We start from the raw sequence: 20,075 nt of genomic DNA, 5'->3' as shown, positions 1-20,075 counted from the left end.
GGAGAGTCTGAGTGAAGGTAGGTGCAGAGCCTGGACTTTGGCAAGGCCCAGAAATCTTTTAACTGACCTGGGTGAAGAGACTTGGCCAAAGACCCACCAGACAGACTGCTCCAGCATCAGTGCTGGAGCCATCACTCTCGTGCCTCCTCTGCTTTCCCCACCCGTTCACCTCCCCAAGAGTGTGATGCATCGAGCGAGGATGCACAGAGAGCTTTGTTGGAAGGCGAAGGACTGGTGCGGAGGGCGCTGACTGACTGGATGCAGAGCTGATGTTGGTGGAGCTGACCGCTGCCCTCCTCCAGTTGCCAAGTCCCTGGGACTGCACAGGCTGACCATAACATTTCCTGGGGCTTTCTGGGGCATCCCGAGGAGCAACTAGGTGTGGTTCCCGGAGGAAACCTGGGCAGATGCCCCTCCTTTAGCACAAGGCAGTCACTGGCCTGCAGACTGAAAAGGGTGATCTCCCTCCTCAGCACAGATAAGAACATTGGCTGGGCTCCATCCTAGTCCACGTTATTCACTTGCCTATTCTAAACAGGCACCAGGCTGGTCCATTCAGGACAACGTGCATCTGGTCCGGGACCTCATCCACCTTTCTCAACAAGCTGGTCTGTTGGCTGACTTGCTCTGCTTCAATGAGGTGGTGTTTAACACTGTGGATCACAAATACCTGTTTGGGGCTGCGTGCATTTCCAATGGGCTGCATTTCATGCCTTACTGAGTTAATGAATCCTTGTCAGCACCTCTTTGCTTCGGGAGAAGAATGTGTCAGGGACGTCCATGTCTGGCCCACTGTATTCCATCTTCTGGAGCCATTCTGTGGAGGTTAGCAGACCTGGCTTTGCATTGGCTGAGAAGAGGTCATTCTCTCAGCTTACACCAATGATGTGCTCTTTGTGATCGCAAATCCCGTTGGCCTGCAGAGCATGTGTGAGTGCCAGTGGATATTTCCTGCTGCATCCTCCATACATTTGGGAGGTATGTTCTGGATTCTCATAGGTCAGTGGCACATGGCAGAAGGAGAGGAGACCAGTCGCATGAAGCACCAGGAACCTATTGGGGAGTCTACCCAAGCTTCAGTGAGGAAGGCTGGCAGGTAAACTGACAGGTGCTGGAAGTGAAAGTCCCCACTAAACCCAGACACCACAGAACTGCTCAGTATTCTTTCTTACAGAGGCTGAGTGCTGCTTTACTGACCCACGTGGTGGTTCAGGTTTGTTGCCAGCCCCTACGTTTGCTGCCAAGGTCTGGAAGCAGCTCATCAATCCCTTCTGGGACAAGAGGAAACACTGGTTCTCTGCCACGGTTCCAAGTCTCCTGAACGAGGAGGGCGTCAGTCACTGCTCGCTCGTACCCGGGTTGTAACTCTTCACCTTCAGTCCATGCTGAGGTACCTGCAGAGATGGTGAGAGCTGGTTTCCGACAGGACACCACTTTCAGGTCAGCATGCAGCTCCCACGTAGCGAGCATCAGCAATACTTCTCCAAAGGAGCTGCCTGATTTTACCAGAGTCTGAGACGTGGTCATCTGCAGAGGCTGGAGTGCATCCTCGACAAGAATGGTCATGTTTTAAATTGAATCTGAGTTTGTATATATTCTGATAAAAATGATCACCTACCGAAAATGTGTAAAAAACCTCTTTTTTAAAAAAGTTAGAGAGAGTAAAGCTCCCTCTACACCGTCCCATCACACACTCCCAGGGCAGGGACAGTTAGATACAGAGCAAAGCCCCCTCTGCACCGTCCCGTCACACACTCCCAGGGCAGGGACAGTGAGATACAGAGTGAAGCTCCCTCTGCACCGTCCCATCACACACTCCCAGGGCAGGGACAGTTAGATACAGAGTGAAGCCCCCTCTGCACCGTCCCGTCACACACTCCCAGGGCAGGGACATGATATATTATCTTCCCATGTATCTTACAGACACCAACAGCCCATCTCAGTTACTCCATCCACATTCAGCAGGACAGTAACAGAACCCTCCCAGAGCTCCCTCCCACTGAGGACCGTGGCCCAGGTACCGCCCCGCGTACCGCCGCTGTTGGTGGACACGGACGCAGTGCTGCTTGCTGAATGCAGGATGGGTAGGGTGTCACTGATGCTCAGCTGCAGTGCGTCTCCGCTCTTCACCGTGTAATGTCCCGTGTGTATCGTAAACTTCACCCTCTGAGAGATGCCAGCCAGGAGACTCTCTGGAAAAAAGACAGGAGCACGGAGTCAACTCTGGATCCCCAGACTCTGTGAAATGAATCAAATGATACATGAGACTCGAGGAGAGTGGGAGCCATTTTCCTCCAACATTACCCAGTGCAGTTGGGATAAAGCGATTCTCCCTTGGGGAAAATTCACCCTGCTGTTGGGAAAGAACGGGCAGCTGCGGCTTCAGGAACCATCGGAGAGCTGCGAGAAACTCTCAGCACGAACACCACCACTTACCCCAGAGTGGAACAGTACAGAGACTCCTCCATACCCACTGGTATAAACCAAAACCCACCCGTTCACCGCTCCCCATTCACCAGAGACCAGATGCTGGAATCTGGAGCAGCAAACAATCTGCTGGAGGAACTCAGCAGGTCAGGCGGCATCTGTGGGGGGAGAGAACTATCGACATTTCAGGTCGAAACCCTGCATCAGGATTCTCCATTAACCAAGGGGGTTCGGTTCTCCAACACACTGAATTCCACCAAGGACAGACTCACCAGTTAAAGGCTCCACCTTCAGCTGTGGTTCCTGGGAGTAAACTTCATACTGAACGATGGGATAGATGTGAGGGAGGGTGAACTGCACCCGGCCCAGAGAGGCAGACAGCTGCCGCAGGGTGTAGGTACCTGCTTCCTTGGCCTGAGCAAAAATGGAAGTCAAATCGTGGCAATAACACAAACACAGTTCAAACAGTGCAAGACATTCCTGTTCTCAACTGTTGCAGGCACTGACCCTCACCGGGGGACAGGTCCCACACACACAGACCCTCACCGGGGGACGGGTCCCACACACACACACACAGACCCTCACCGGGGAACGGGTCCCACACACACAGTGACCCTCACCGGGGGACGGGTCCCACACACACACACACAGACCCTCACCGGGGGACGGGTCCCACACACACACACACACACACACACACACACTGACCCTCACCGGGGGATGGGTCCCACACACACACACACTGACCCTCACCAGGGGACAGGTCCCACACACACACACAGACCCCCACCGGGGGACGGGTCCCACACACACACACACACTGACCCTCACCGGGGGACGGGTCCCACACACACACACACACTGACCCTCACCGAGGGACGGGTCCCACACACACACACACACGCACACTGACCCTCACCGGGGGACAGGTCACACATACACTGACCCTCACTGGGGGATGGGCCCCACACACAGAGGAGTTGACGGATATTCTGTACCACATGTAAAGGAGTGCGCGTTCACGGACACAGCCACACACACAGGGGCAGTGGGAGTGAGTGCGGACAGGACATTTTGGCTCGAGAGGTTGTGAAAGCACTGGCCTGGGTCTTGAAGCGGATGCTGTTGGTTCCCGGCTGCATCAGCACTGCGGCGGTCCGCAGGACGTGTGCGGTCTCCTCCACCACCAGCCCCGAGGACCGCTCGATGGACGAGCTGCTCTCCTGCCTCCGCAGGAGTAGGTGCATGTTCTTGCAAACGATGCCGCTGGAGTTCAGTGAGCTGTCGGACGGACTCCGGTCGTGCATTTCGTACAGTTCGATGGAGGGCTGGCTGCTCCGAGGGCAGCCCGGGCTTCCATGCTCACCCGGGAAGAGGTAGACCCCGGTGGCGTTCCGTCCCCGCCCTGCCCACTCTCCGCTCCTCTTGGACGGGTCTTTGTTGATGGCAAGGTGTAGGTGGATGGAAAGGTGGTCCAGGGGCACTGGGATGGGCATGAGGCTGTGGACAGTCAGCTCCATGTCCAGGGTGCCCCCCACGTGCACCAGCGCGGCCGCTGGGTCGAAGCGCAGGCTCTTCAGCTGGGCAAAGCCCTCCATCCCCAGCAGCAGACGGTCCTCTAAACACAGAGCAAAGACCGTCAACTACCACTGCGTGGAAACCGTGCTGACTGATGAACCCAACCCAACCCTGGGGCCAATCCCGATCCAGGCCCCCCAACCCCAGGGGCCAATCCCGATCCAGGCCCCCCCACCCCCCCCACACACACACACACACACGCAGAGCTAATGCCAATCCCCGGGGGGGGGGGGGGGGGGGGGGGGGGGCCAGCCAATCCCACCCCACCCCCAATTTGAAGCCCACCTTATCCTATATTCCTCCCCACCTCCAGTCTAAAGCCCTCATCGCAAACCCCTCTACCGACCCAGCCTAAACCACCCCCCACAGCAAAACGCCACCACACACACAACCCCCCCACCCCCTTCTGTCACGTATCCAATCTGCGACCGTTAGCAGCTGCCTGTATAATGAACCATACCACTCAACTAATTCACCCCTCGTCTCCCCCAGCCCGCCTGCCCACGCTGTGGTCGCCCTGCCTTCTGTAACGCGGGGATCAAATGCCTCACCCTGTTCACTGGCCAGCTGCCTGGACAGCCTCAGGATCTCCTGACAGAAGCGAGTCCGCTCCACCTCGGGGAGATGGCTGTCCACAGCCAACAGGCTGCTCGTCTGCAGGTAGCTGGCAAACTGGGTTCAGGGACGTAACGTGACGTACGCGGTTCCAATGCAGTGTGCGAGGTGTGGAGTCACTGACCAACCTTCCAGTGAAACCAGCAGCTGCAGCACACACTACTCACCTCAATAAAGACACAGGGGGAAACACGGAGGCATTTACTGAACAATGTAGTAGAAGTTTATATGTGGAGAGTAGCAGCTATTTGTCTCACTGGTCCAATTAGTGTTTGCTCCACTGGAGCCCCTCCCTGCACCTCATTAGCTCACCATATAACCATGAAGAAGGTGCGCCAGCAACTTTCTTAGAAGTTTAAGGAGATTTGGCATGTCATCGAAGACTGAAACCTTTACAGATGTTCAGTGGAAGGCATCCTGACCGGGTGCATCACGGCCTGGTGTGGGGACTCCAGCGCACAGGAACGCAAGAGGCCAGAGAGCGCGGTGGACTCAGCCAGTTCCATCACAGGTACAGCTGTCCCCACCATTGAGGGCATCTACCAGAGCCGATGTCTCAGCAAGGCGACATCCATCATCAGGGACCCCCACCATCCGGGCCGTGCCCTCTTCTCAATACTGCCATCAGGCAGGAGGTACAGGAGCCTGAAGACCCACACCTCACGGTTCAACAACAGCTTCTTCCCCACTGCCGTCAGGTTCTTGAACCCACCTGAAAACCCTGACACTACCTCCAGACTATTTCCTCTCTCAGTTTGCACCAATGTCGTTATGTTTACTTTGTGTAAATTATGTAAAGTTATGTTAATTTAAGTTTATCTTATGCTTGTCACGTCTGTAACGTACCGTGCTGCTGCTGTGAAAAGCTGACTTTCATGGCATTTATACCCAGGGTACATATGCCTATGACAATAAACCTGAACTTGATTCCTTCTCCTTTCACACTTGTGTGTCAACAGCAGCAGGAATCGGCTCCTCCAGCCTGTTCTTCATGGATAGAAGCAGCACCGATCCAAACCTTGGTCTTGGGTCCACTTTCCTGCCTGTTCCCTGTAACCACCAAGTGCAAAATTACGCCTCAGCCAACGACGTGCTTCAATTCTGCATCCACAGCTCTGAGGGTGGAGAACTGGAAGTATCTAACCCTCAGCGAGAACTGCTGCCTGAGACCCAGGTTCAATTTTGACCTCCGGAGCTGTCTGTGTGGCGTTTGCACGTTCTCCCTGCAACCATATGGGTTTCCTCCGGGTGCCCGGTTTCCTCCTACATCCCAAAGAACTGCAGGTTGCGAGGCCAATTGACCATCCACCTTATCTCTGCCTCTCATGATTTTATAAACCTCTAATGTCACCCTTCAGCTTCCTTCGTTCCAGGTAAAACAGCTCCAGCCTCTCCTTAGAGAGGGCTCCCAAGAGGGCACGACTTCAGGACTGAAGGGCGCCCATTCAGAACAGAGATGCGGAGAAATTTCTTTAGCCAGAGAGTGGTGAATCCGTGGAATTTGTTGCCACGGGCGGCTGTGGAGGCAAAGTCATTGGGTGTATTTAAGGCAGAGATTGATAGGTATCTGAGTAGCCAGGGCATCAAAGGTTATGGTGAGAAGGTGGGGGAGTGGGGCTAAATGGGAGAATGGGTCAGCTCATGATAGAATGGCAGGCAGAGCAGAATCGATAGGCCGAATGGCCAACTTCTGCTCCTTTGTCTTATGGTCTTATAACTCAAGCCCTCCAGTCTCGGCAATATCCTCGTGAATTTTTTCTGCATCCTCTCCAGCTTAGTGACATCCTTCCTATAGCTGGGCAACCAGAACTGCACACAATACTCCAGGTGTGGTCTCACCAACGTCTCCTGTGTGCACAGACTGTGGGCTGGACACATGGCAAAGGATACTTCTCAGTCTGCTGAAGCCGGTTCTGACACTCGGCCAGTTGTTTCCTGGTGTGGGCAATGAGTAAAGCCCAGCCTTCCGACAGGTACGTCTTCAGTGCCTCCTGCAGGTAGCTTTCTGCCTTCTCCGGTTCTCCTTTCCGCCTGAAAGGACAGGACAGCAACTGACAGGTAATAAAGATATTGGTCAGACAGCTGGAGTGGAGAGAAAACACACGCCAGATCCTGGTACGATCATCTGATTTGTATTCTAAAAGCCTACCCTTTATCTATCAGCAAAAGGACACATCCGAGATATAAAAGGAGAGGCAGCAGAAATCTGCGCCTGACAAATCTGACCGGATATTTTTGATAAGGTAGCAGAGAAGGTTGATGAAGGGGATGCAGTCGATGTTATCTACACGGATTTTCAGAAGGCATTTGATAAAGTTCGACACAAAAGGCTTGTTAGCAAAACGATGACATGGAATTGAAGGATCAGTAACAGCATGGGTAAGGAATCGGCATAAAGCAGCATACTTGAGCTTAACGAAGCAAAAATCAGGCAGGGTTCCTGAAAATTATAATGTAGCCAGCTAGGAGCTTAAGAAGGGACTTAGGAGAGCTAGAAGGAGACATGAGAAGGCCTTGGCGAGTAGAATTAAGAAAAACCCCAAGGCGTTCTACACACACGTGAGGAACAGGAGGATGACTAGAGTGAGGGAAGGACCGCTCAGCGACTAAGAGAGAAATGTGTGCCTGGAGGTGGAGGAGGTAGGGGAGGTCCTTAATGAATACTTTCCTTCAGTGTTCACCAGGGAGAGAGACTTTGATGAATGTGTAGTCAGCATAGAACAGGCTAATGTGCTGGAGCATGTTGAGGTTAAGAAAGAGGCAGTGTTGGAGCTTCTGAAAAACATTTGGATAGATAAGTCCCCTGGGCCAGACGGGATATACCCCAGGTTACTACAGGGAGGTGAGGGAAGAGATTGCTGGGGTGTTGACAATGATCTTTGCATCCTCCCTAGCCACAGGAGCGGTACCAGAGAATCAGAGGATGGCAAACGTTGTTCACTTGTTCAAGAAAGGTAATGGGGATAACCTTGGGAATTATAGACCAGTGAGTCTTATGTCAATGGTGGGCAAACTATTGGAGAGGATTCTTAGGGACAGGATTTACATACATTTGGAGAAGCATAGTCTTAATAGGGATAGTCAGTATGGCTTTGTGAGGGGCAGGTCGTGCCTCACAAGCCTAATTGAGTTTTTCCGCAGTGACAAAAAAAATAGATACTGGTAGAGCAGTGGATGTGGTGTATATGGACTTCAGTAAGGCATCTGACAAGGATCCCCCATGGTAGGCTCACCAAGAAAGTCATGAAGCATGGGATCCCTGGAGACTTGGCTGTGTGGATACGGAATTGGCTTGCCCACAGAAGGCAGAGGGTGGTAGCAGATGGAGTGTATTCTGCCTGGAGGTTGGTGACCAGTGGTGTTCCACAGGGATCTGTTCTGGGACCCCTGCTCTTTGTGATTTTTATAAATGACTTGGATGAGGAAGTGGAGGGATGGGTTAGTAAGTTTGCAGATGACATGAAGGTTTGGAGGGGTTGTGGATAGTGCAGAAGGTTGTCATAGGTTACAATATCGACAGGATGCAGAGTCGGGTGGAGAAATGGCAGATGGAGCTCAATCCGGAAAAGTGTGAAGTGATACACTTTGGAAGAATGAACATGAAGGCGGAGTACAAGGTTAATGGCAGGATTCTGAGCAGTGTGGAGGAACAGAGGGATCTTGGGGTCCACGTCCATAGATCCCTCAAAGTTGCCACGCATGTCGATAGGGTTGTTAAGAAGGCATCTGGAGTGCTGGCCTTCATTAGTTGGGGTATTGAGTTCAAAAGCCTCAAGGTAATGTTGCAGCTCTAGAAAACTCTGGTCAGACCACACTTGGAGTATTGTGTTCAATTCTGGTCGGCTCATTATAGGAAGGATGTGGAAGCTTTAGAGAGGGTGCAGAGGAGATTTACCAGGATGCTGCCTGGATTGGAGAGCATGTCTTATGAGGATAGGTTGAGCGAACTAGGGCTTTTCTCTTTGGAGCAATGGATGAGAGGCGACTTGACCAGAGGTGTATAAGATTATAAGGGGCATAGATAGAGTGGACAGCCAGCACCTTTTCCCCAAGGCTGTAATAGCAAATACCAGAGGACATCCATTTAAGGTCAGAGGAGGAATGTTCAGGGGAGATGTCAGAGTTAGGTTTTTTTTTACACTGAGAGTGGTGGGTGCCTGGAATGCACTGCCGGGGGTGGTGCTAGAGGCTGATACAATAGGGATATTTAAAAGGCTCTTAGATAGGCACATGGATGTAAGAAAAACAGAGGGTTATGGGCTGTGTAGGAGGGAAGGGTTAGATTGATCATGGAGTAGGTTCATATAGGTCAGCACAACATTGTGGGCTGAAGGGCCTGTCCTGTACTCTTCTATGCTCTAAGTGTCCATATGATTTTCAGACAACGGGATGCTACATAGTGGATTCCCAGTCATTATATAATTATTTTAATATTTAATTGGTTTATTATTGTCACATGTTCTGAGATACAGTGAAAAGCTTTCGTTTGCGTGCTGTGCAGATGCATCATTCCATATACAAGTACATCAGGATCGCACTAAAGGAAAACAATGGACATGGGAATGCAGTAAAGGTTCCAAATCAGGTGACACAGTCTGGAAGTGTGATGAACAGCGAGGCTGACAGGAACAGAGTGCATGAAGACAGCAACAGACTGGCTGAATGCAGAGCGCCCGATGAAATGGTGAAGCTGAAGCGATCGACGTGGCAAGGAAGAATGAAGAGAGACAATACAAAGCAAAACAGCATGGTTAAGGTTGCGCAGGAACGGGGAAGTTGGAAGTCACACGCGTAAATCCTTGTATGGGTTCCTGCTGGGATGTTGAGACAACAGCAAGTAAAGATGATCATGAGGCAGAGGGGACAACATCAGGACGATTATATTCAGCCTGTAAAATTCACTGGCATGATGGACAAATGGAGCACTGCAAACTATTCAAGTCACTGCCCTTCAACACAGCTATAAGAGGAATGCAGAAAGGGTCAACTGGAACTACAGGCACAAGGTTAGAGGTTAAACTGGAGAAACAGTGGTGTCAGGTCAGAGACTTTTCCCACTCATTACATTCCCCCGCTTGTTTACCTTTCCCTATCTCTCCTACCACCTGCCTACGCCGAGGGGTAATTTGCAGTGGCAACTAGCACATCACTGGGATGTGGGAGGAGACCAGAGCACCTGGGGGACACACACGTAGTCTAACTCCACACAGACAGCACCTGGTCAGGATTAAACCCAGGTCTCTAGAGCTTTGAGGTGCATCTACCTGTTGCACCTCCGCCACTGTGTTTGGAAAAATGCACAGTTATCCACTAATGGATTCATGCCGACCAAGTTGCTGACCTGAGCTAGTCCCACATCCCTCTACACCCTTGCTATCCATGAATCTGTTCAAATGTAACTACCCACCTCTACCACCTCCTCTGGCAGCTCGTTCCACACACCCACCACCCTAGTGGAATAACTTGCCCCTCAGGCCTCCTGTAAACGTTTCCCCTCTCACCTTAAACCTATGACCCCTAGTTTTAGACTCCCCTACCCTGGGACGAAGACTGATGCCACCTACCCTAAGCCCCCCATGATTTTATAAACCTGTGTCAGGTCACCCCTCAGCCTCCTTCGCTCCAGGAAAACAGTCCCCGCCTGTCCAGCCTCTCCTTATAACTCAAGCCCTCCAGTGCTGGTAACATCCCCGTGAATCTTTTCTGAACCCTCTCCAGCTTAATGACATCCATCCTATAGCTGGGCGACCAGAACACTAGGTATGGTCTAACTAACACTTGTACATTCCACTTATTCAGTAGAATAAACAGAAACACAAAGTATTTTTAAACACAGAGCGAGAGAGGGCGGCGAAACATTGATGTTCAAGTGACCTTGGCATTGTTGCACACCAATCACTGCAGGAGGCAATTAAAGCGGCAATGGCATGTTGTACCTGAACATGCTGCATTAAAGGACAACAGTAAACACATCTTACTGCAATTGCACAGGCTGTTGACAGACCACACTTGTAGAACTGTGTACGATTTTAGGCTCCTTTACTTCAGAAGGATATATTTGCTACTGAGAGAGTACAGGGAAGAATCACTAGCGGATTGGTCCCGGGTAGCAGAACTGACACTGGGAGAGGCAGACCTCTCTTCAGAGTTCAGAAGAATGACCAGTGACCTCAATGTACATGCAAAATTCTTAGAGGGCTTGACTGGTAGACACAGGGAGGCCAAGGAGTCGAGAACTCGAAGCTACAGTCTCAAGATAACACAGAACATTACAGCACAGTACAGGCCCTTTGGCCCATAACGTTGTGCTGACATTTTATCCTGCTCTAAGATCTATCTAACCCTTCCCCCCACCCCCCAGAGGAGAAAGCCATTTAACTTGGTGAGATGGTTAACCTTTGGAATTCTGCACCCCAGGGGCTGTGGAAGCTCTCATGCTGATTCATTCAAAACCGAGATCAACAGATTTCTGAATACACAGGGATCAAGGAATGTGGAGGTCATGCCAGAAAACAGTGTGTGGTAGAACATCAGCCATCATTTTGTTTTGCATTCCCTCCAACACATATCGCCTTCCTCAACAGAGAGACCAGACTTGTACACAATACTCCAGATGTAGTCTCAGCAGAGCCTGTGTAAAGCAGGATGGTACCTTTACTCTGACCACCCTTGATGGAGATTCTCTCATTGACTACCCTCAGCAGTGGGGAGGGGGGGGAAGAAGAAAAAGGGTGCAGAAAACCATTATTAAGGGGAAGAAAGGAGTCCCTCTCTCACCACTTTGGCTAAAGGAGGTAGCCTTACACTGACCACCCAAGGAGATGGAGGCAGTGACCCTCATTAGTGTTGCAAAGGGGTTGGTGTTTAGACATCTGGAAGCATCTTGCAGGTGTTGGTGAGGCCACAGCTGGAGTACTGTGCATAACTTTGGTCCTCTTAAGGATACACTAGTGCTGGAGGCAGTCAAATGAGATTCAGAATCATGGGGCCAGTTTCTGTGCTGGGTGACCCTTCAGCCCCCCACGTCCATGCTGACCATCAAGCACCCCTCTGCACGAGCCCATTTACCAGCACGTGGTCCAGAGCCTTCTATGCCTTGGTGGTCCAAATGTTCTTCTAAATATCCTTAAATATTGCGAGAATACTCCTTCTGCCAACCCCTCAGGCAGTGTGTTCCAGGTTCCAGATTCCAACAGCATTCCAGGTGAAAAAGTTCTTCCTCAGATCCCCTCTAAACTTAAAACCTATGCTGTCTACCTTTAGATACCTCTACCATGGGGAAAGGTTCCCCACTGTCTACCCCATTTATGCCCCTCAATTTTGTGTGGTTCTATCAGATCCCCTCTCAGCCTCCTCCAGTCCAGGGATAATAAACCCAGCCCATCCAGTCTCTCCTTAAAACTGAAACACTCCACCCCAGACAACAACCTGGGGTGAACCTACCCTGAACTCTTTGCCCAATGCAACCACATCCATCCTATGGTGTGGCAAACAGGATTGCACACAATACTCCATCTTTGGTCTAACCAATATCTTATACCATTACCTCCCTGCTCTTCTATTCTCTGCCCCAGCTGGTGAAGGCAAGTATTCTGTTTGCCTTCTTCACCACTTTATCCACCTATGCTGCCACCTCTGGGATCCTTGGACTTGCACTGAGGTCCCTCTATACACCAGGTCCGTGTTCTATACTCCCAACAGTCCTCTCTGGTTTTAAGTTCCCTGCACCTGCCACATGCTTCCTCTTACGTCTCCCTAGTCTTTGATTTTACTTGATATCCAGGGATCCCTGGACTTGCTATCCTTGCCTTTCACCAACAGCTACTTCCCTTCAACCATTCAGTTCTTGAACCAATCAGCACAACCCTAATCACCGCTGCAGTTCAGCAACACTGTGACCTCTTTGATCACTTGGATTTTTTTTGTTGTTCTAATTTTGTATTTTTATGTTCTATTTGTGTTTTTTCTTGTAAAAATTGTGTAAACTTGTTTATATTTTTCTTGTGAATGCTGCTTGTATAGCAGGCACGGTAGTGTAGCAGTTAGCGTAACGCTATTACAGCGCCAGCGACCCGGGTTCAATTCTGGCCACTGTCTGTAAGGAGTTTGTACGTTCTTCCCGTGTCTGCGTGGGTCTCCTCCGGGTGCTCTGGTTTCCTCCCACATTCCAAAGACGTATGGGTTAGGAAGTTGTGGGCGTGCTATGTTGGTGCCGGAAGTGCGGCGACACTTGCGGGCTGCCCCCAGAACACTCTACACGAAAGATGTATTTCACTGTGTGTTTTGACATACATGTGACTAATAAAGATATCTTATCTATGATGCCCTGTGGCTGTGATGCTGCTGCAAGTAAGTCTTTCATTGCACCTGTGCACACATGGACTTATGCAGATGACAATGAACTCAAACTTCAGTTTGATGTTGGCCCTCAACTCTCATCATTTCACTTAGAACATAGAACAGAACAATTACAGCACAATTCAGGCCCTTCGGCCCACAAAGCTGTGCCGAACATGTCCCTACCCTAGAATAACTTCTGAATAACTCCCACTTGTCCAGTGTAGACCTACCTCCAAGCAGTTATTCTGTCTGCTTTTACCAGGTCCTGCCACATGATATTGCAATCCACCTTCCCCCACAATTCAGCACCTTAATTTTGGGTTACATATGATGAGCGTTTGTCGGCTTTCGGACTATACTCACTGGAGTGCAGAAGAATGAGAGGGGACATCATAGAAACATTTAGAATGTTGAAAGGACTGGACAGAGTAGATGTGGCCATGCTGTTTCCCTTGGTGGGTGAGTCCAGGACCAGAGGGCACAATCTTAGAATTAGAGGGTACAGGTTTAGAACAGAGACGAGGAGAAATTTCTTTAGCCAGAGGGTAGTGAAATTATGGAATTCTTTGCCACATACAGCAGTGGAGGCCCGATCATTGGAGGCGTTTAAGGAGGAGATAGATAGGTATCTAATTAGTCAAGGTATCAAGGGATATGGGGATAAGGCCTGAAATTGGGGCTTGTTAGGAAGAGTTTTAGTTTAGCGCATGGAGCAGACTCGATGGGCCGAATGGCCTACTTCTGCTCCCTTGTCTTGTGATCTTGTGGGACGATCCTTATCCCTCCCCATGAGTACTTTGAAACTTATAGCATTATGGTCAGTGTCTCCAAAACACTTCAATCATTTGTCTGTCTACATTCTCCTAAATTATTTCAGTACTACCCCCAAGCACGATGGCGCAGGAGCGTGGTGACTCGTGGCGAGCTGCTCTCTGCAGATCCACTCATTACTTCTATTGTAATCATTCTACTCTTAAATCTAAATTCTATGACTCGAAGAATTACTAATTACGTCATTTCCCTTGTCACAGCCCTCGCACCTTATTGTCTGCCTGCACGGCACTTTCTCTGTAACTTCAACACTACTCTGCAACCTGTTGCTTTTCCCTTGTACTACCTCGATGTACTGATGTGATGAAATGATCTGTATGGATGGCATGCAAAAGTTTTTCATTGTATCTCGATACATTTGACAATAAAAACTATTTACCTTCTTTAGTTGGGCTATCTGCGTACTGGCTCAAAAACTCTCCAGGAAACACTTTAAAAGTTCAACCCCTTGTCATCTTTCACACTAAAGTGATCCCAGTTAATATTGAGGAAGTCGAAATCCCCAACAACTATAACCCTATTACACTCATCCCTCTGTGATTTATCCACATATCGACTCCTCTGATGATTAGGAGACCCCTAACCCCAGCAAAATGATCCACCTTTTTGTTTCTATCCATAACGCCTCATTTGAAGATCTGCAGACTTGTTAAATGATTGTTAAATCTCTAAAAATCTTTCCTCCATCTCTGAAGTTAAATTTACTGGTCTGTAAATTGCAGAGTTTATCCCAACACCTTTCTTTGAACAAGGGTGTAACATTGTGGTTTTCCAGCCCTCAGGCACCACCCCTGAATCAGTAGACGTTTACAAAATATAAGAAATAGGAGCAGGAGTCGGCCATCTGGCCTGTCGAGCCTGCTCCGCCATTCAATAAGATCATGGCTGATCCGGTTGTGAACTCAGCTCCACCCACCTGCTTTTCCCCATCACCCTTTATTCCCTGACTGTGCAAAAATCTGTGTCTTAAGTATATTTAATGAGGTAGCCTCTGCTGCTTCCCTGGGCAGAAAATTCCACAGATTCACTACTCTGGGAAAAGCAGTTTCTCCTCATCTCCGTCCTGAATCTATTCCCCTGAATCTTGAGGCTGTGCTGGGACATTACAGTCTCTGTAATATCCTCCCCAACTTCCCTCAGTAACCTAGGATGTATCCGATCTGGATCAGGTAACTTATCCACCAAGCCTTTCTAGTTTTAGCTCATTCAGAATGGCAACTACTTTGCTGAGACTCCAGTAGCATCTCCTTCGCTGGCGAAGACGGATATAATACACTCAGTAGTTCAGCCACGTGCTCCAGCACCAGAAGATTTCTCTCTCAGTCTCTGATCTGCCCACCTCGCCTCTTCAAAAACCTTCCTGTTTACATGCCTACAAAATATTTGTGGATTCTATGTTTTGTTTGCTGTCTGTCGTTTCTCACATACTTTCCTTTTAACCCTCTCCAGCATTTGCTGCAGAACTCCTGGCACCACCGAAGCTACATCACCCTCCAGTGCACATTAGGGAGCTGTGGTGGTTCCTGAGGAGCCTTGACCGTGCGCGCAGATTGTTCTGCAATGTGTCACGTACGTACATGTAGAAATCAGCCAGATCCTTTCCCAACAGCTGGGCCGAGCGGACTCGTCCAATAGTTTTATACATCTCAATAGCAGCATACGAAAGGTCCTGGGAACAATTGAGGAAATGGTGGATTAGGGCCAAGAGAAGCCTTGAACTCCGCCCAAGCCTCACACAACCTCTGCAACCCACAAACAACAGGGACAATAATACAAGGGTCCCACAGTCCCTTGACTGATGATCAGGGTCATAAGAACACAAGACAATAGGAGCAGGAGGCGGCCACTCAGCCCCTCAAGTCTGCCCCACCATTCAACATGATCACGGCTGATCTACGCTGGCCTCATCTCCTCTTCTGTCCCAGTTCCCCATCGCCCTCAATTCAATGATCCGTCAAAGTGTTATCTATCTCCACCTTAAATATAACCAATGACCCAGTCTCCATCACTCTCAGAAGCAGAGAATTCCAGAGGTTCACCACCCTCAGAGGAGGTCTCTATGTACGTAACCCACGTAATAATGAGCAGAGACCAGCTCAGAGTGCCAGGGGCAGGGTGAGGCAAACACCCAGCAGGCACTGAACCCCTTCCCACAGCCAGCTGGGCCCTAAAGGCCCTGTGGCCCAGGGCACCAGCATCAACACTGATGTAGATCTGGCGTGGAACACGGCCCTGCTCGGCTGCGGCTCAGGTGTGGGCATGAACTTCCACACCAGCTTGAGAACCTCAGCAGCCTAGGACCCAGGAACCCCATCCACCTCCTACCCACAATCCAGGAAACCCCTCTCCCCCCAACGTGGTGGCCCAGGGTCAGGAGAACTCCCCCAACCCAGGGTTCAGGAGCACACCCCTGCCCCCTCCATCCCCGCCAACTGGAGACCACTACCCTCCATGACCTGGTGGCCCAGGAGAACCTCCCCAAACCCAGGGTCCAGAAGACCCCCACCCCTCTCCCGACCTGGTAGCCCAGGTCCGAGAGCTCCTCCCCCACCAGCCCAAGGTACACAGTGTGAGTATGGTTTTACCAAGTAATGTTTCTCAAAGGCCTCCACAGACGACAACGCCTCATTCAGGGTCTTGTAGGGACTCTGTGGGCTGTTGGCTGAAAGAGGACAGAGAGGTTTCTGTTTAGTGTCTGGTAGAAGAGTGAAGGCCAGCTGCTTCAGTATACTGATACTGAAATCACTTCTCCCCCCCCCCCCCCCACCCCCACGACGACAGCCCCGGCACACAGCCCCATCCAACTGTGTAAACTGCGGCTGATGTGATTGTAACCATCCATCCTGATGCAGGGTTTCAACCTGAAACACCAACAATTCCTCCCCCCACAGATGCTGCTGAATTCCTCCAGCAGATTGTTTGTTGCTCCAGATTCCAGTGTCTGTAGTCTCGTGTCTCTGATTATTACCTTAACTCCACATTCCCACCCACCCACCGCAACCTTTCACTCGGTTATCAAGAATCTACCTCTGCCTTAAAAGCATTCGCACTCTGCTTGCACTGGTCTTTGAGGGAGAGAGTTCCAAAGACTCTCAACCCTTAGGAGGAAAAAAGTCACCTTGTCTGTTTTAAACGGGCAACACATTTTTTTCAAACAGTAATCACCGCCCCCCCCCCCCCCCCCCCCCAAGCTCTATATTCCCCCACAAGAGGAAATATTCTCTCCACACTGACCTCAGGATCTCACGTTTCAATCAGATCACCTCTCACTTGCTAGACACAAGAGTCTGCAGATGCTGGAAATCTGGAGCAACACACACACACAGAGTCCTGGAGGAACTCAGCAGATCAGGCAGCATATATGGAGGGTCTTGTGAAGGGTCTTGGCCCAAAATGTCGACTGTTCCCTCCACAGATGCTTCCCGAGCTGCTGAGTTCCCCCAGCACTGTGTGCACCTCTCACTTGCTAAACATCAGCAGATACAAGCCAAGCCTGTCCGACCTTGGCTTATATTTAGGTCAGCATTACTGATATCCCAGGTTTGGTTATTTCCATGAGTTCAAATTGCCATCTGTGGTAGAGGGGCGAATTCATTGGATCTGTGGTCCAGAACATTGGTTTGTCCAGCAGGAGATTGAAGTGTGAAAACTGCGTTTGATTGCAGGATGTACGAAGCAGGCAAGGTTGGTTGGTGGGGGGGGGGGGGGGGGCTGTGGAGCTGCACTGCTCTGTGTCTCCAGGGGGAGGTGATCTAGCACAGAGCACAGCCTGGCTATACACAACTGGATGCCCAGAACCTTCACCTTTAATAAAAGATCCAAATCATCCCAGTACCACACCACTGTCTTATGCTAGACACCACAAGTTTGGTCACACTCATTCACTGGAGAAGCACACATTCCCAGGCCGAAACCCCAAGCGATCTTGGTGACCTCTATTCTGGCTCCAAGCTAAACCCACCACACATACATCAAATATTTCACGTGCACAGGAAGAGGCCACAGTGGGGCTCCCAGAGAGGTGGGAGGGCAGGGGAGACAGATGTGACCAGAGGGGAGAGTCCAGAGGGAGACCAGAGAGGAGAAGGTCTGGCGGGGGAGGAGGGGGTGGTGTGGCGAAGCAGTGAGACTCCGGGGGTGGGTGATGATCAGAAGACCAAGGTCCCAATTGCCTGTTTCCGGTCTCTCTGCTCCCAGTCCTGCCAATACATCCACCGTCCTGTTCAGGTCTTCAGAGTTTGGTCCTTCCTTGGTTATAAGCCCACAGAGGTAACCGAGCGACTTCAGCTGAGGGTCGAGAGAAAATGGCAGTAAACAGGCATCGTTGCAGCCCACAATCCCACACTGTGACCGAGCTACATCTCCCCAACAGCAGACAATGGCACTCCCCAACAACAGACATCAGGCAAACTGATCTGTTCTTCCCCAATTTGTCTCCAACCTTTCAAGAACACTTACTACCTTCAATCTGTTGGGACGTCTCCAGAACCTAGGACCATTTCGAAAGCATCCTCTATCTCTGTAGCTACTTTTTAGAACTTGAGAATTTGACACTAGGGTACTTACTAGCATTTAGTCCCCCATATTTTCTCTTTACCATATTGATTATCTCCAGTTAGGGGTGAGGAATGTCAGCTTTGAGTGGGGGATTAGGAAAACGGGACCAATCACTCTCATTAATAGATATAAAATTCTGTTGTGCCAAGATCCCTTTGCCTGAGAGTCAGTCATACAGCACGGAAACTGGCCCAGTGAATCTGCACTGAGCATCGAGCACCCATTCACACTAATTTCATTTTATTTTCCCGACATTCCCATCAAATCCCCCCGATTCTACCACTCACCCACCCACTGGGGGTAATTTACTGTGACCAACTAACCTACCAACCCACATATCTTTGGGACGTGGGAGGAAACTGGAGCACCCAGAGGAAACCCACACAGTCACAGGGAGAATGTGCAGACGCCACACAGGCAGCGCCCAAGGTCAGGATTGAACACTGTGAGGCAACAGCACTACCCACTGCACCACGGTGCTGGTGTGACAACCCTATTGCTTTACAGCCAGTTTGCAAGCCATCAGACACAATTCATTCACATCTCACACCAGCTCAACAGTAACTCAAATACCTTTTCAGTGGCATACGACCAAAGTCCAACAGTGTGGCAGCAATTATTCTCCAGCTGGGCTCGGTCACAGCAGCCTTCGATTCTCTGAAGGACCTCCAGGCAGCTCAGGAAAACCCAACAATCCAGTGCCCCAACAGGGACTGACACCTGCATAAGGAGAACAAAAACTAGCAAGGTATCCATCGAGACAATGAATAACTGCAAGGAACAGCGCAGAGATTGCACAACCGGATATCTGATCCATGGGAATGTGTGATGGGACAGTGTCGAGGGAGCTTTACTTTATCTAACCCTGTGCTGTCTCTGCCCTGGGAGTGTGTGACGGTAAATTAATTTATTATTATTGTGTACAGAGGTACAGTTAAAAAAAACTGTTTTGCATGTCATCATTTCATTACACAGAGCATTGAGGTAGTCCAAGGGAAAACAATAACAGAATACAGAATAAAGTGTAAGTTACAGAGAAAGTGCCGTGGAGGCAGACAATAAGGTGCAAGGTCACAACGAGGTAGATTGTGAGGTCAAGAGTCCACCATATCGTACTAGGGAACTGTTATAACAGCAAGATAAAAGATGTCCTGGAGCCTGGTGGTACTTACTTTCAGGCTTTTGTACTTCACGGGGAGAAGAGAGAATGTCCGGGGTGGGTGGGGTCTTTGATTATGTTGGCTGCTTTACCGAGGCAGTGAGGAGTGTAGACAGAGTCCATGGAGGGGAGGCTGGTTTCCATGACGTGCTGAGCTGTGTCCACAACTCTCTGCAGTTTCTTGCGGTCACGAGCAGAGCAGTTGCTGTAACAAGCTGTGATGCATTCGGATAGGATGCTTTCTATGGTGAATATGGGCATGAAGATGTTGGGCTGGTGACAGCAAGCCTTCAGCTTTACCATTTGACACGGCCGAACAAAGCTGAAGAGAGGCAGAGTTCGAAGGGGCAAGGACATTACGTGCTTGATTGGGAAATGAGACGGTGGGAGAGACCCAGGAAAAGATGAATAAATTAGAGAAAGGGAATGAAGACGAATGAACTAGATCAGAAGGAAGATTCATCAAGAAAACCATGGCTCACCCTGACCACAATAGGGTGAACATAAGGACACTTGTCAGCCAAGGTGAGAGGTTACGGCACAGCCTAATACCTGCCAATTATGGCAA

General features: G+C 50.2%; 1 protein-coding gene across 2 annotated transcripts in view; it reads right to left on the bottom strand.

Moving 5' to 3' along the window:
- Positions 1–20,075, bottom strand: part of trappc10 (trafficking protein particle complex subunit 10) — a 49,177-nt gene that overhangs the window by 11,275 nt on the left and 17,827 nt on the right. For both annotated transcript variants that reach the window (XM_052015229.1, XM_052015230.1), the window contains exons 8-16: positions 18,922–19,068; positions 17,964–18,078; positions 16,377–16,453; positions 15,369–15,460; positions 6,511–6,651; positions 4,557–4,669; positions 3,531–4,045; positions 2,700–2,841; positions 2,034–2,192 (exon numbers count right to left, since the gene is read on the bottom strand). In XM_052015229.1, coding sequence (XP_051871189.1) covers positions 2,034–2,192; positions 2,700–2,841; positions 3,531–4,045; positions 4,557–4,669; positions 6,511–6,651; positions 15,369–15,460; positions 16,377–16,453; positions 17,964–18,078; positions 18,922–19,068 — 1,501 coding nt within the window. The remainder of the gene's footprint in view (positions 1–2,033; positions 2,193–2,699; positions 2,842–3,530; positions 4,046–4,556; positions 4,670–6,510; positions 6,652–15,368; positions 15,461–16,376; positions 16,454–17,963; positions 18,079–18,921; positions 19,069–20,075) is intronic.

Source organism: Pristis pectinata, chromosome 4, assembly GCF_009764475.1.
Source record: "Pristis pectinata isolate sPriPec2 chromosome 4, sPriPec2.1.pri, whole genome shotgun sequence".
In the NCBI taxonomy this organism is placed as follows: Eukaryota; Metazoa; Chordata; class Chondrichthyes; order Rhinopristiformes; family Pristidae; genus Pristis; species Pristis pectinata.
The sequence above is the reverse complement of the archived record's forward strand: the minus strand, read 5'-3'. Positions and strand labels throughout refer to the sequence as shown.